Below are 14,799 nucleotides of genomic sequence, written 5' to 3'. Positions count from 1 at the left end.
TCTGAGTACCCTATAGGAAATTCACAGCAGAAGAATATGTTTCAAGATGTTTGTGTAGTATTCCATTGCTAGTGAGTGATGTTATAGTAATAGCTAACAGTAATTCTGATGGGGCATATTGCAGTATTATAGATACAGAAATAACTTGAAATAATTACTTTCATCAGACCATTGCATTAGTCAATATTGTTATTCTAACAATAATAATAGATGATGCTGTTCTAAGGGGGATTTCTGATCCCTAAAACAGTAGCTAGATACTGTATTGAATTAGTGGCAAAAATGTGACTACCAATACGGAATCACAGAGTGAAGGCACAGAATAAAGTGATGTAAAAGCTTACTCATTTCTTGCAATGGAAATTAGCAAAGAGCCAGCTCCCCCAGCTGCTCACCTGACCCAACCCAGAGGAGAGAAGGACAAGACTTGTGGTTCTGCACAACTCAGAACTGCACCATGGCAAGCTAATTTATTCCAGGGAGATGATCCAAACTTTCACAATAAACTAGAGATCTCTTTGGCTGTTAGTGACACCTGGATTTGTGTCTCAGCTTTAAAGGAAAGCAAAAATAGGAACTGGCAAATCTTATCTTACAATAACAACTTGCAGTGTGGTGTCAGCAGGAAATAAGCAAGCCAGTTTGGCTATAGCCTCATTAGAAGTTTTGAAGGAGTTACTCCTGGGCTCTGTCACAATTCACTGGTATTCAATCTCCCAAGGGCAGCTCACAGCACCAGTACACCAAAATGCAGAGAGTTATGGTACTTCTGTCTTCTCTGTGTATCAAAGATAGAATTGGATTGTGGTGGAACTTTAATGCAGACATTTCTATAGGGAAAGGAGTTTTTGTAGAATTGAAAGTGGAAATCTTAATGAATGTAAGCAAAGAAGCCTTTTTTTAGTTTAAAGAAAAAATAAGACAGAATTTTAACTTTCCTTCTTGTTATCTGGCCCCAGTAAGTGTCAATTCCAATGTTCAGTCTCGCAGTGCCTAAAGGTCTGCTTTTGACAAAAACCATTATTAACTACTGTGTTTCTGAGCTGTAACAACAGTTGAGTCTGCACAGAGTATTCTTCCTTTAGTTCTCATCAGGTTCTCACTTTGCAGCCAGACATAATGAATATCAAAGCCAACATGCTGAAAATTAATTTGTGCTTCTCCTAAAGCAAATTTGGGTGTCTCCACACTATCTTTCCATTGCCAGGGTGTCTGTATTGAATACATAAATCCACATTAGAGGAAATGCTTACTATCACTCAACAGTCACACTCTTTCAGCAAGAGTTCACACATTACATGCTTAACCTTTTCTTTTAAATCTCCATTTTGATTTCCACTCTAAGTAAAAGTCATGGCAACAAGACAAAGTAGGATTTGCTGAGCCTAACTTGTAATAATGAAGACAACATCTATAAAGAATAGCTGCCTTCACTAATCTTTACATTAATTAGTGAATCAATAGTAATGACATGGCTGGTATGCATAGGTGATGTAGTCCAATGAACACCAAGTCCAACTGTAACCTGGCACTGCCAAGTCCACCACTAAACCATATCCCTTAAGCAACACATCTACCTGTGACTTCACAACTTCCCTGCATAGCCTGCCAATGCTTTACAGCCCTTTTGGTGAAGAAATATATCTTAATATCCAATTTAAAGCCCCCAAGTCTCCTTTTCTCCAGGTTAGACCCTCCCAGCACTCTCAGCTGCTCGTCACAGGACTTGTGCTGCAGACGCTTCCCCAGCTCCACTGCCCTTCTCTGGACATGCTCCAGGATTTCCGTATTCTTCTTGGAGTCAGGGGCTCAGAAATGCACACAGGATTCAAGGTGCAGCCTCCCCAGTGCTGAGTACAGGGGACAATCCCTGCCCTGCTCCTGCTGGCCACACCATTGCTGGTCCAGGCCAGGATGCCATTGGCCTTCTTGGCCACCTGGGCCCTGCTGGCTCATGTTCAGCTGCTGTCAGCAGCACCCCCAGCTCCTTTTCCTGTGGCAGCTTTGCAGCCACTCTGCCCCAGCCTGTGGCACTGCCTGGGGTTGCTGTGACCCCAGGGCAGGACCCAGCACTGGCCTTGTTGAACCTCACACCACTGGCCTTGGCCCATGGATCCAGCCTGTCCAGATTCCTTCATGGAGCTCTATGACTCTTGCTTAATTTAACTGTCATGTAATTCTCGCTGCTTAGTTTTCCACATGGTGAATACCATTTTGAGTCTCAGATTAAACTAACCCATGAGAAGTAACTCTGAATTTGTAATAGAGCCAAATACAAAGTGTTTCATGTTATTTTATTTTCTTTCTTCTAATCTCAAAAGTAGAATCAACCTGTCTTACTTAAGCAATTTGACAGCATTTAGCCATAGATGTGAGTCATGGCTTGCGAAGGCCTTAAAGGTGATTTAATGTTTTCTAATTTTTGGATAAAAGTCTGCAAATAATTTTGTTTTCACCAGTGCTATACATGTAGACACTGGGGGGAGAGGTTGTCAAAGGTATTTCAGAGGAATGAATTGTTAGGTTTATTGTTTTGGTTTGGTTTTTTGGTTTTTGTTTGTTTGGAGTATTTTTTGTTTGGGATTTTTTTTTGTTTGTTTGTTGGTTTGGTTTGGTTTTTGTTAAATAGGAATTGTTGGGTTTATTGTTTTGGTTTGGTTTTTTGGTTTTTGTTTGTTTGGAGTATTTTTTGTTTGGGATTTTTTTTTGTTTGTTTGTTTGTTTTTCACGGGGTTTTGGGGTTTTTTTTTGTTTGGTTTGGTTTTTCTTAAATAGATTTTTCCTTTGTGAAAGGAAAAGTGGAGCCTTCTGTTATAGTCTTTGAACTCAGGTCTTGTGAGCTCTTTTTTTTACTGGTGTAATGCCATTATTTTAAATGATGCTATTTCTGATTTATGTCAGTGAGATCAGCCAGCCCACTTTCTTTGTGCACTGTGAAATTGAGCACTTCTTTTTGTTGTGTACTTACATTTCTTTAATAAAAATATTTCCCTGAAATTGTCAAAACATTCAAAGATTTATTTCTTTCATACCCCTCTATTTTTAATAGGAAAAATCATATAATTTAAAGTTTGTTTGTCATTTTATTTTCTCATTAAATATAAATGAAAATGATGCTGTTTACTGCCACTATGAAATGTTGGTGCTGAGGAAGAGGGATTTGTCACATCACTTCAGCAGTAACTCAGCTTAACCAGGCACAGGAAGTCCTGTCTGTGGTAGGGGTAGTACCTAACGCTTAGGGGATTTTTGAAGGAAGAGGAAAAAAACCCTTTTCTTTTTGGTTTCATTTCATTTACTTGCAAACCATTTAGCAATTTTCTCAGACTTGCTGTAGTCTGCAGTGTGGGCTGGAGGCCTGTGCTTTGGTGGTAATCATTCTACCCCATCCTTGACTATTTTGGGGTGAGGAAAGTTTATTGATGAATAACGGTGTCTCACTCCTGTTATTGCTCTCACAGTATTATTTACTCCTCTCTGCCTCTCTGCCCGTGGAATCCAGAGAGAGCATGTCTGCTACATGTGAGTCTTCTAAGGGCCCTTTTACATCTGTCCACCAACTCTTCAGATGATTCAAAATTTTAGCAACATGGGAAAAATCATTCAAATTGTTTTCCAAATTACCCATCCTAAAATATGGAATTCATGACCCATACACATCCTCACATTGAAGTGTGCTATTTTCCTAGTCAATGACTGACTAGAATGGGTTTCCATGTTTGGTTAAGAACTTGTGAGGTGTTTTTTAATTTTTTAACCATTTTTTTCCTGAAGACTCCTCACCAAAATTGTGAAAGAAACAACAAATATTGAAAATTGTAACTAATAGGTGCATCAGCTTTTGTGTCCAGTACCACAGACACATGTCAATATTAAATGTCAGTGTTTAAATGTCAATGTTAACTCATCCATCACTTCTCACCTACAGAACATTCCTGGTTTGTATCAGTAGGGACTGCTTGCACATATGTTGAGTTTTGCTCTGTATGGAATTTTCATCGTAGTCATCAGTAAAGATGCCTAATATTCATATGAAGTTTGAGATGCACTTGTTGGCACCTCACATGAGGTGTAATCTAGCAAAGAGAAGGATTCTTTTATGTGCACATATGCACAAGCAGTATGTACAAACACTAAATAAGAATGGTCACAGACTTGAAACTCTGAACAGATTTTATTTTGGCAGAGGACAGGTCTGTGTTGCTTTGCCCATGGCAAGTGATTAAATCACTGCTAAGCCCCATGAAAATGTAGGAAGGTCAGCAAATTTGTATGAGAATTGCCACATGGTGTCCTGTGCCAGACAAAGGTGACCCTTAGCTTTCCCAGCAGGTAACTGATTCCAAAATAGCCTCTTATCACTCTTCTGGGTCATTCTCTGACCCACAGAAGCTGTTGGCATCTGTGCCTCACCCAGGGCTCTGCTGGTCTTTGGGACTATATTCTCAGTGACACTAGGTGCTCTGCCATGGCTTTTGTAGACTCATGCTGTCCCTTGAATAGCTCTTCTGTTTTTTAAGCACATCTGACTGTATCTGGAGGTAGAGTCCTGCACTTTCTGAAGGGAGAGTGAGGGGAGAAATTTGATCATACTGACCAGAAGTATTTGCTATGTGTTGGTATAATAGTTCTGCTCAGTTCAGAACCTTGGGGAAGATGCACTGCCTTCTGGAGCCCAGCACATCCTTATGTGCATCCTATTTGTCCTATTATTTAAAAGACATTTGCTGCCCCAATGCCCCTGCTAACTACCATGTAAAAATGCTCCTTGTCTTTGCTTCCCCTCTGGCTTTTGTAGTGAGTGCAGTAGCACTAAGGCAGTGGTCAGCAGTGGGTTTACAATTCATACCTGTGTGAGGGAACATTTTTTCATCATTTTCTCACCTTCCTGCTTTAGACATCAGCCATCCCTTTCATTTCTGCAGGACATCCAGAGTCAGCATTTTCCTCTGTTCTTCCTCATTGCTGATGGGTTTAAGACACATGTAAGCGAGATCCCTAAAACTGCTTCAGCATAAATAGCACAAGCTTTAGCTTTTCAATCCAGTACTTGCTGGAATAATACTTCCTCGGTTGTGTAGTCAGGAGAGAGCTCTCTGTGTTTTTACATATCTTTCATCTCAAGTCACTTCTAAAAGTAAAATCCAGTGCTCATGTACATTATATAGATTTGTGACATCTTGTCCCAGGCTGCAGATTAATGAAGCAATGGCCGTATTATTCAGCTTTCCCTACATGTATTTCTTCATTTCTGGCAGATGTAGTATTGACAATATACTTCATTTAATATGTCAGTCTCCAAGTATAATTCAGCAGAGGTTACCAATATATTTCGCTCTTTCACTTGGCTTTCCTTAACATCATCTGGAGAGAATTTGGCAAAGCAAAACTTGCACGTAAGTTAGTAAGGAAGAGAGTACACTACTGTGACAGCAGAAGTACCATTCTGAATGAAGGAACAGGCAAGTTAAAAGCCTTTTTTTACTAAGGCATGCCATGTGCCATGTAGCACATGTTTGTTGAAAAGAGTAGCTTGGACTATGGAATTGAATGGTACTGTCATGTTGCGACGCACAGAAATCAGAAGAATAAACCACAGTTTTCCTGGGCTTGGGATACAGTAAATGGAAGATGGACTGTCTGACTTAATGACAATATTGTCCAAGGCTGCTTGACTTTTTCAGCTGACAGTGGTACTGAGGAGATATCTGTGATAAGGAGAGTGGATTTCTGTGTGCAGCTTCTGACTGCCACGGACAAAACGAAATCATGAAAGTTCATGAGTACTCCTCATAATTTCTCACTGAAAGCCAGCATGCTTCCTCCAGCACTAGTCTTATTCCTTATATTCAGAGGAGAAGCAGTGAGAAACCTATTTCAGACTGGGAAACAAGACAGTAAATAGACATAATCATGATTCCAGAATATCCTGGTCTAATGTATAATCCAGGTCTACCTGAAATCTCAGATTTGCCATACTCTTCACCAGAGAAAAATCTTTCTATTAATATTTTTACTCTTTTATTGGAATTGTACGTCAGAAGACCACCTATGCTGTCAAATTCCCCACAGAAATTAAAGGTGCTTTTTATGTTTAGTGATATGTTCATGTACAGAAGTTAGTAAACAGCAAAGTATGCTAAGATTAAAAGCATTATTCATATTCATATTCATATTTACATTCATATTCATAATAGGTAGCTTATAGAATTATTGTTTCAAATTTTATTATTTGTATATAATCAGGTTCATCGATACTGCTTTTTGATTTGTATAACCCAGAAACAGATGCCTTCTTTTTTGCTATAAGCTATGAATGTATGAACTTCAGTTGTTGATTTCCTTGTTATTATCACCTCTGAGTGATTCTTTCCCCCTTCCAATACCTGATTATTCATGTCTAAGAAAGGAACTGCTTTCTAAGAGATTCCTGCTTTTCATTACATCAAGAAAAGATAATTGTTTGTTTGTAAGAAAACAGTTTAGTGTAGGTGAAACTTAAACATGGGACATTCTGTGTGTCACACTAAGAAATTATCTTTTATTTATGGACTTTTGAAATTGAGTTCTGACAGATCTTTCACTATGTATGTGGAATTGAAGGACAGGGAGAGAAATGAGCAAGATGCTAATTTGTGTGCTTAATTTTCAAACAGGAATGCTTGCCATTTACCAATTCTTCCTTATCTTTCTTTCAGAAATCTCCTCTATGTTTACCCTCAGAGGCTGAATTTTGCTAACCGACTGGCTTCTGCAAGGAACATTACCATCAAGATCCAATTTATGTGTGGGGAAGACCCATCCTGTGCAATGCCGGTAATAAATGCTGAGATTTCTTAGCAGGCTTTTGTTCACATGCATTCCTGAGAAACCTCTGACGAGACAAGTCATTATTTATTTCCCATCACCACAGTTTCTAGCGGGGCCTTAGGAAGCCTAACACAGAGAGCTTGAGAAGCTTTCATTCTCATCCTAAAGCAGGACTATACTCCTTATCCACAACAAAAAAGACTTGTGACTCTAGTGGAACCAGAGGCATGTTGCTCTCTGTCATCTAAATCTTCCTACCCTGTTTTCAGAAGAATGACATAATATTACATCAGCATCATGCTGGAATTTCTAAGCATAAAATTCACAGAGCTTCAGAGACCTTTTAAGAATGATGTAGTCTATTTTGCAGGGTAACTCCTCTGTATGCACGATGTTTACACAAGTGCTTAGGTATTACGCTGGAATGTAAAAGTTGGGCTCTTCATTGCCTGAGCATGAATGGATGCACAATCATGCAGATAGGTAGAGCTTTTCATGTTTGAAACATGCTGTATATTAGGACATACATGTACATTACTAGCAGAGCAGACAGTCCTATCTATGTTCAGGTTATTCAACATCTCTCACTGTAAGATCCTCTATTCAGCTTTACCAAGCTTCAGAGGTTCGGTTTGAAGTGTTCTAGCCCAGATGTCTGCTTCAGCCCGAATTTTTTTTTTATATTTTCAATAACTGTTGTTGGCTACTTGAGAATGACATTGAGACAAAAATCTTCTGTGATTTTATGTGTTGGAGAAGGAAAACAACAAGTGGAAATATTACGTTGATTGTACTTTGGTCCAGCAATCTGTTGGACCAAGGACTATCACCCAACCAGCCTTTATCAGTGTGCTGACATTGTTTAGTATGTACTTCACAGCCTTGCTCCACATAACCTGTGGACCTGAAATCAGAGCATCAGCAGTGTTTCCCAAGCTACATTTCTTCCAGAGCTAGAGCTGTGCCATGTGAACATAACATCTTCTTTTACACTATACTGCATTGTTGGTTTCCTTACACTCTACCTGTGTTATGATTAGGTTTTGACAAATGGTTAGGACAGACATAGTTCATCTTCTTCTCTCTCCACTGTAAGTGACCTTCCTCTCAATACATTTATAAAGACTTGCATAGTGCGGAGATTCTTGTCTAAGCTCATCTCCCAGGGTTCCCTTTAAATTATTTGATTTCAAGGCCTTACCATAGACATGTGTCTTAGGAAAGCAAATCTAGCACCATAAATGCCTGTTTCTCTTTATTGATTTTAAAGGGACTTTGGACCTCCAAGGTCAGGTGAGATGTATCTCACCTTGAATGAGCAGGTTACAACTGGAAAACAAAACTCCTAAAACCACTTTTTATTTAACTTTTTAGCACTTAGATAAAGACAGTGTGACAACATGTAAGTGGCTTACCATAACTTTTTTCCTATGATTCCTGGGCTTTTAGTTCATTACTAAAGGATGTGATGTGAGGTAGTCAGTGACTTAGAAATATCACTGCTCCATTTTCCTGGTGTTTTACCCTGAACAGAGTATGGGGGAGGTGCTTGGTAACAAGACATTTATGCCTACAAGCTAAGATAAAATTGAGGAGTCATTTTAAATCTTTAGATACTGTCTTAAAATTTACACAAGATGATGACAAATAAATGCTGTAGTCCTGATTTTCTATTCTTCTTAATGTAGGTAATTTTTGGGAAATCTTCAGGTCCAGAATTTGTCCAAGAAATGTACACAGCTATCACATATCATAATAAGTAAGTGCTCTTACTGTCTATTCATACGACTTGAGAAGTAATAATAATGATCTCTCTACGTAATTGTTACTCTACATAGTTCATCAAGGAATGCCATTTTAAACATTTATGTTATGTGCAATTTATCATATCTAATTTGGATTGCTACATTAATTTATATAAGTGGCTGTTGTAGAAGCAACCTTTGCTTTTCTTGTTTGAAGCTTTTTAGTAGTTGAGAATATTCCTACTATGAAGATTAAGGGGCAGGAAGAGGAAGCAGCAGAACTTTTAAGATCATTCACTTCAATGCATTCATAGATCCAAAAGAGCTGAAGAGACATTCTCATAAATGAGAACTTGGGATTTAGGATTTGCAGAATACTTAAGCAAAAATCCAAACCAGAGATTGAAACCTAGAGATAGGTGTAAGCTGAATCTGTCCATCTGATACTGTCTGTTTTCTTCTGATTCAAAGCTGTAGATTGTTCATAAATATAGCTTCCAGATTCATAATGAATAAAAATATTTCAAGTTCATAAAAATGTGTTTGTATATATATGTATATTTTGTTTAATTCAGCTCTGTCTTCAGAATTTATCTGGTTTTATAAGCATAGCATCTAAAAGCCAACTGGCAAATTAGCCTCGTGCTCAGTCTTACACTTACGTTGGGAATGTGCTTGGCTTTTTTTTTAACAGATCCCCTGACTTTTACGAAGAAGTGAAAATTAAGCTGCCAGCAAAACTCACAGAGAAACACCATCTACTGTTCACATTTTATCACATCAGCTGCCAACCAAAGCAAGGAGCATCTGTTGAAACCCTCCTAGGGTATTCAGTAAGTCCCATGTGATACATAAGAGTGGGTGTGTGTGGGTGCATGTATGTTCATCTCTATGTGTATCCCATGCAGACTCTCTGCTTGTCAAGAATTTTGTCATATATTCCTTTTCTGGTTATGGCAATACATCAAAACCAATGGAACATCTTAGTGTGAATTCATAGAAATTATATGCCGCCTGAGATGTGTTACATCCTCATCCTAGAATTTTGCTGTGTTAACTGTCTTTGAACTTAATGAATTCACTTTAATTCACTTTAATATTTCACATAACTGAAATATGCACCTAAATATTTGCAACAACAAAGCCTTATGGCACATAGTCTCATTATGTTAGATCCTATTTTTTGCAAAAAAACCCCCAACCTAAATCCTATATAATTACAATCATTACTGTTATGGTGTTCATACATGAGGTAACAGCTAATATCATATCATATCATATCATATCATATCATATCATATCATATCATATTTTCATTTAGGTTTTATGTGACACTTCATTTCTGTTCTAAATTGTCTTTTATCCACATAAAAATTTAAAAACCAGAAACACTCTAAAAGGTAAAATGTAATTCTCTTGCCTTCTTTATCTTCATGTTGAGACTAGAATGTCTCATCTTAATCTAAGGATTAAGAAATACATGTAGCATAGTCTCTCTGACCTTTTCCTTTATCAAACAGTATTTTTTACTGGAGAGATTTTAATATAAAAGGAAAGAATTGAAGATGGTGATGCTTCAGATTTGAAAACGTCCTACAACTTTGGTCAGCAATTGAGATGTACTTTCCATGTGCTCTTGCTATGAAGTTTGGGAGGCTGTTGTGTTTGTGTATTTTTGCTTGTTTGCTTGTTTGTTTCTTTGTTGGCTTTTGGCATTTTTGAACCACAATGCTGAGAATCCTTTCAAATGGGCATTCTTTTATGGACAGTTATGGTCCCACCAATGTCAGTGGGATTGTTAAGACATAAATTAGTTCAGGAGAAGATTTGACATAGGTGAGGACTTAATTTTCAAGTTTCTGTTCACCTAATAAAAAATGTTTCTGCCCTGTGATATTCAAATTCCCAGCCTCTTTCAGACTTGAATAAAAAATTTAATGTGTCCAAATATCAATGCAGGGATATGACAAGTCAGTCAAGCGTGATGATCACAAGGAAGATGTTCAGTTTAATTCCAGCAAAACTTTAGCTGTTGATTTGCTTCAATGCCAAGAATCAGTGTATTCAAGATACATGAATTTTTAAATCAAAACATGGATTCCCCTAAATCCTTCTGATAGGATTTATTAGAAAAATGTGTGTCACACATGAGAAGCTCTGTGTTTGTTTTGTTCAAAAGAGATGGTTTGTAAAGCAGTCTTGTACATTTTTCTACAGTAGCTATCAGCTATCTTTTAATTTAAAATACAAAGAAATTACTGTTGAATGGGTTAGATCAGAGAAGCTTGGGTCAATATCTCATTTGTTGTTTTGTTGACTGCATCTAACAATTAAATAAATAGGTCTAATCATATATCATCAGTAATACTGCTGTGTTTTCTCATCATTTGTTTCAGTGGCTGCCAATTCTATTAAATGATCGTCTTCAAACTGGACATTATAGTCTTCCTGTTGCATTGGATAAACTGCCTCTACACTATTCAATTCACTCTCCTGAGGTAACAAACAAAATTATTAAAAGATAGTATTTTCCTAATGTAGGAGAACAGCATAAGTGTTTTACAAGCTAACATTGCTGTCTGCTGGTAGGCAGTGCCTCCTTTTTGTTCTCTGGAAGGGGGAAGTCAAGATAAGTGTTGTTGTTATTATTGTCAATGGTGTTGTAAATATTTTATTTCATTATACTGTTTTCTTAGAAGTTAGCTATGCAAGAAAATTCTTGTGAATTGTCTAATCAGGGATATATTTGTTTCAAGAGTGTCAAGGCAATACTTCAATTTCATCCACAGGATAATTTGTTTTGTTTTGTTTTTTTTTTCTCTGTGACTTTGTGGGAAGGGGAGTAGAAATGGAATCAGGTGGTATTACTGGAGCAGAAAACTGCTCTCAGTAAACATGGCATGTAGGAAATTTGTCCGAGGGGTTTAAACTGCACCATGTCACCACAGAATGCCTCTAGCAATGCTTTGTCCAGGAAATTTTAGCCTTAACAATATCCCATGTATATTTAAATGATCCGTGTTAGACATCCAGCTGAAATTGTCTGAATTTGCCTGTTCAGTGCAACAGATCCTGTCTATAAGAACAAGCTGTCATCGTCTGTGTGGCACTGAATTTGGATGTCTAAAATGAAGTGAATAGTGGGAATAACCTATGGAGCTTCATGTAAACAGACTTTCTGTTTGAGCATTAAAAGGAAGATGATTCCCTTTTTCTTTTTCCCATCACAGAAAATTCCATCTCAGACACCCCCTATAAAGTGGGTTGAAGGACACAAGGGTGTTTTCATTGTTGAAGTTCAAGCTGTGTCATCTGTTCACACCCAGGTAATGCATCAGCACATACAGCTGTAGTTTAATTTCAAAGAAAATTCAGATGTCCAGGCCAATTTAGCAGGTTTATGAAACAGAGGTGCTTAAGCCCACACAGTTTTTAAAAAAAATTAGGAGCTATGGAAATAACTTGATATCCTCTGTGAATGAAATCCTTTTGTTTCCTTAGATATTAAATCTATTGGTGGAAGTGAACAAATGGGCACTCCTGGCAGCAAGTCACATGGAGTAACAGGGAGCCGGGTGTCCTCTCACTTCAGCAGGGGTCTGCTTAGGCTGTGATTGAAAGGTGCTGGCAGGGCACAGTGCCAGTTTCTGCAGTCTGCATCTTCTGTTCTTCAAGGCTGGTTCATAGAGTGTGTCCACACCTCCAAAGATATAGCACCTCCCCACCTCCACTGACATGTTATACACCACCAGTGTGTGTTGTGCAGCTCACATGTCAATGCCATGTGGGACACAAACTTAGTGCTGGGTGAGACCTCAATGATTCCTGTCATTTAAATGCCATAGGAAATTGGATCTTTGCCCATCTTACTGAGATGCTGGTTTGAATCAGATCAGGTTTGTTTTGTTTCTGCTGCTTTTCAGTGGCTCTTATCCCTTATTCCTTTCTAATTAATGCTGGTAAATATGTCCTAACAGCTGAAGGCTCTGTGTTTGAAGCAGGTCCATCACCCCTTTGCATCATGTTCTTTAAATACAAGTGGGGAGTAATCCTATGGCACATAACTTGTAGGTAGCTGGAACTCAGGTGTGAGTGGCGGAGGGACTATGACATGACAGAGTTTTATCAAATAGAAGGAAAAGTATTTTCATTAAATGAAGTAATCAGTTTAGTGAGGGCAATAACTTTCCTGCCTTTAGGCTGATCTTACCACAGTCTGATTTTGAACCAGATTAATAGGAGCAAACAAAGCATTGTGACAGCTGCTTTATACTGAAAGCAGCCACTATTGAAAGCCAGAAGGGCAAAAATCTTTAATTTCATCCCATGAGGTGGTACAATCAGGCTTTTCTTAGCTAGTGCTAGCCTGAAATATATCAACTTTGTTAACTGTGAGTGCACTGTATTTGCAGGATAACCATCTGGAGAAGTTCTTCACCTTGTGCCATTCTCTGGAAAGCCAAGTGACATTCCCCTTTCGAGTGATGGATCAGAAGATTACAGAGGCTTCACTGGAGCATGAATTGAAGCTCAGCATTATCTGTTTGAATTCTTCACGCCTTGAACCTCTTGTCTTATTTTTGCATTTGGTACTAGATAAACTGTTCCAGCTGGCTGTACAGCCTATGGTCATAGCTGGCCAGACAGGTATTTACTGGTTCATGGTCTTCAAGAGGCTTTGCAAGCAACCTAGATATGGGGGGGAAATGGTTGCTGAAATATTCAGGCTTGGATTTAGTATTTAGGGTAGCACACTTCAGAACGAGTTGTGCTGCTGAAGACAGAGTTTCACTGCACAATTTAATCAAGCTTAAGAGTTGCTGCCTTTTCTCCTTTCCCCGGTACATGAAACTGTAGTAAATTACTTATCTGAAAATATAGGTCAGAAAGTGGGTTGTGGTTCAACTTTGTTTGCAATTGAGTTGTTTTGCAAGTAAAACACCAGCAAAATCATTATCCTACAACTGACACTGCTGTCTGCATCATATCCTCTGCCCAAAGATCTTTAGACAGAGTTGAGTGAGCACAAACCCAGAGAATATAATAGTGAACACTGATTTTTGTTTTACTGAGATGCCAGTTGCCCATAACATATGTTAAATGTGGAAGAATGGCATACTGGCATACAGTGATGTAGGTAATTTCTTATCTCATTCAGATAATCAACATTTGTCATCCACTACAATATCTGTGTTAAAGCATGCTAGCTTGTATTTGTCTGTCAGCTGGAGAGAAATGAGTATTTGTCTGTCAGCTGGAGAGTAATGAGTCCTAGTATTGTGCAAGAAGATAGTTTATAGGAAATGTGTGAAAGCTGCTAGAAATGTAATTAACAGTTTTATGTAGCACAAAGTGACAGAATACCAGTGATTTAGCTGAAAGTTAGTGGGTCGCTAAAGAGTGTTTATTGGCCTATGTAGAGTTTGGGTCTGGTCAGGCATAGCAATTGCTGTCTAAAACTCTGAATTTGTTAAGGACTGAATTGAACCTTACAAGATTAGTTGTTGATACAAAGAATGCCCTTGCTTAATTCTGCTGTACCCTTCAGTGCTGGCTCTAATTCTTGCCTTTGCTTCACAGCCAACTTCTCACAGTTTGCCTTTGAGTCTGTCGTTGCAATAGTGAATAGTCTCCACAACAGCAAAGAGCTGAGCAAGGATCAGCATGGAAGGAACTGTCTCCTGGCATCTTATGTCTACTATGTATTTCGTCTGCCAGACCCACAAAGAGAAGTGGTCAAATCAGGTATTGTTGGTGCAAGGGTTTTTTTCCTTAATATATGCTGTTCAACATATATTCTTCTTTTGAGAGGACTTAAGGCACTAACCTTTATGATAGCAAACACAACTCCACAGACTCAGACTGCATATCATTTAAGTACTAAACTGTTCTGATATACCATTTTTCTCAGAGGTAGGTCAGGAATATCAGCACTGCAAAGAGCAATATGAATGATCCCCTGATAATCTCCATCCCTCAGTTATTAATTTAAGCTGTAGGGTTGAGGTGAGAGGTTTCCACAGCTACAAGCAAGCTTCATGAAGATGAATACAAGAGAAATTGCCTCAACTGAAACTTTTTCTAGAAGAACTTCTTCCATAAGTTAAAATGGTCTTAAGATGCCAATTTTTTGGCACGTACATAAATAAATTACTTTCCATGCAAAGTAACCTATTGCTAGATTGGTATAGGGCCAAGCTCACCCAAGATCTACTTTGCACTAAGGATATCATTGGAGGATAAA

At 38.3% G+C, this 14,799-nt stretch overlaps 1 protein-coding gene across 2 annotated transcripts in view; it reads left to right on the top strand.

Moving 5' to 3' along the window:
* The window catches only part of DOCK8 (dedicator of cytokinesis 8), a 90,561-nt gene that overhangs the window by 37,574 nt on the left and 38,188 nt on the right, over positions 1 to 14,799 (top strand). For both annotated transcript variants that reach the window (XM_039729927.1, XM_039729928.1), the window contains 7 exons: positions 6,699 to 6,816; positions 8,499 to 8,569; positions 9,250 to 9,388; positions 10,952 to 11,053; positions 11,786 to 11,881; positions 12,968 to 13,202; positions 14,136 to 14,300. In XM_039729927.1, coding sequence (XP_039585861.1) covers positions 6,699 to 6,816; positions 8,499 to 8,569; positions 9,250 to 9,388; positions 10,952 to 11,053; positions 11,786 to 11,881; positions 12,968 to 13,202; positions 14,136 to 14,300 — 926 coding nt within the window. The remainder of the gene's footprint in view (positions 1 to 6,698; positions 6,817 to 8,498; positions 8,570 to 9,249; positions 9,389 to 10,951; positions 11,054 to 11,785; positions 11,882 to 12,967; positions 13,203 to 14,135; positions 14,301 to 14,799) is intronic.

This window comes from Passer montanus, unplaced genomic scaffold (genome assembly GCF_014805655.1).
Source record: "Passer montanus isolate IOZ18808 unplaced genomic scaffold, ASM1480565v1 scaffold7, whole genome shotgun sequence".
Taxonomy (NCBI): domain Eukaryota; kingdom Metazoa; phylum Chordata; class Aves; order Passeriformes; family Passeridae; genus Passer; species Passer montanus.
This window is presented reverse-complemented; position numbering and strand designations above follow the sequence as displayed.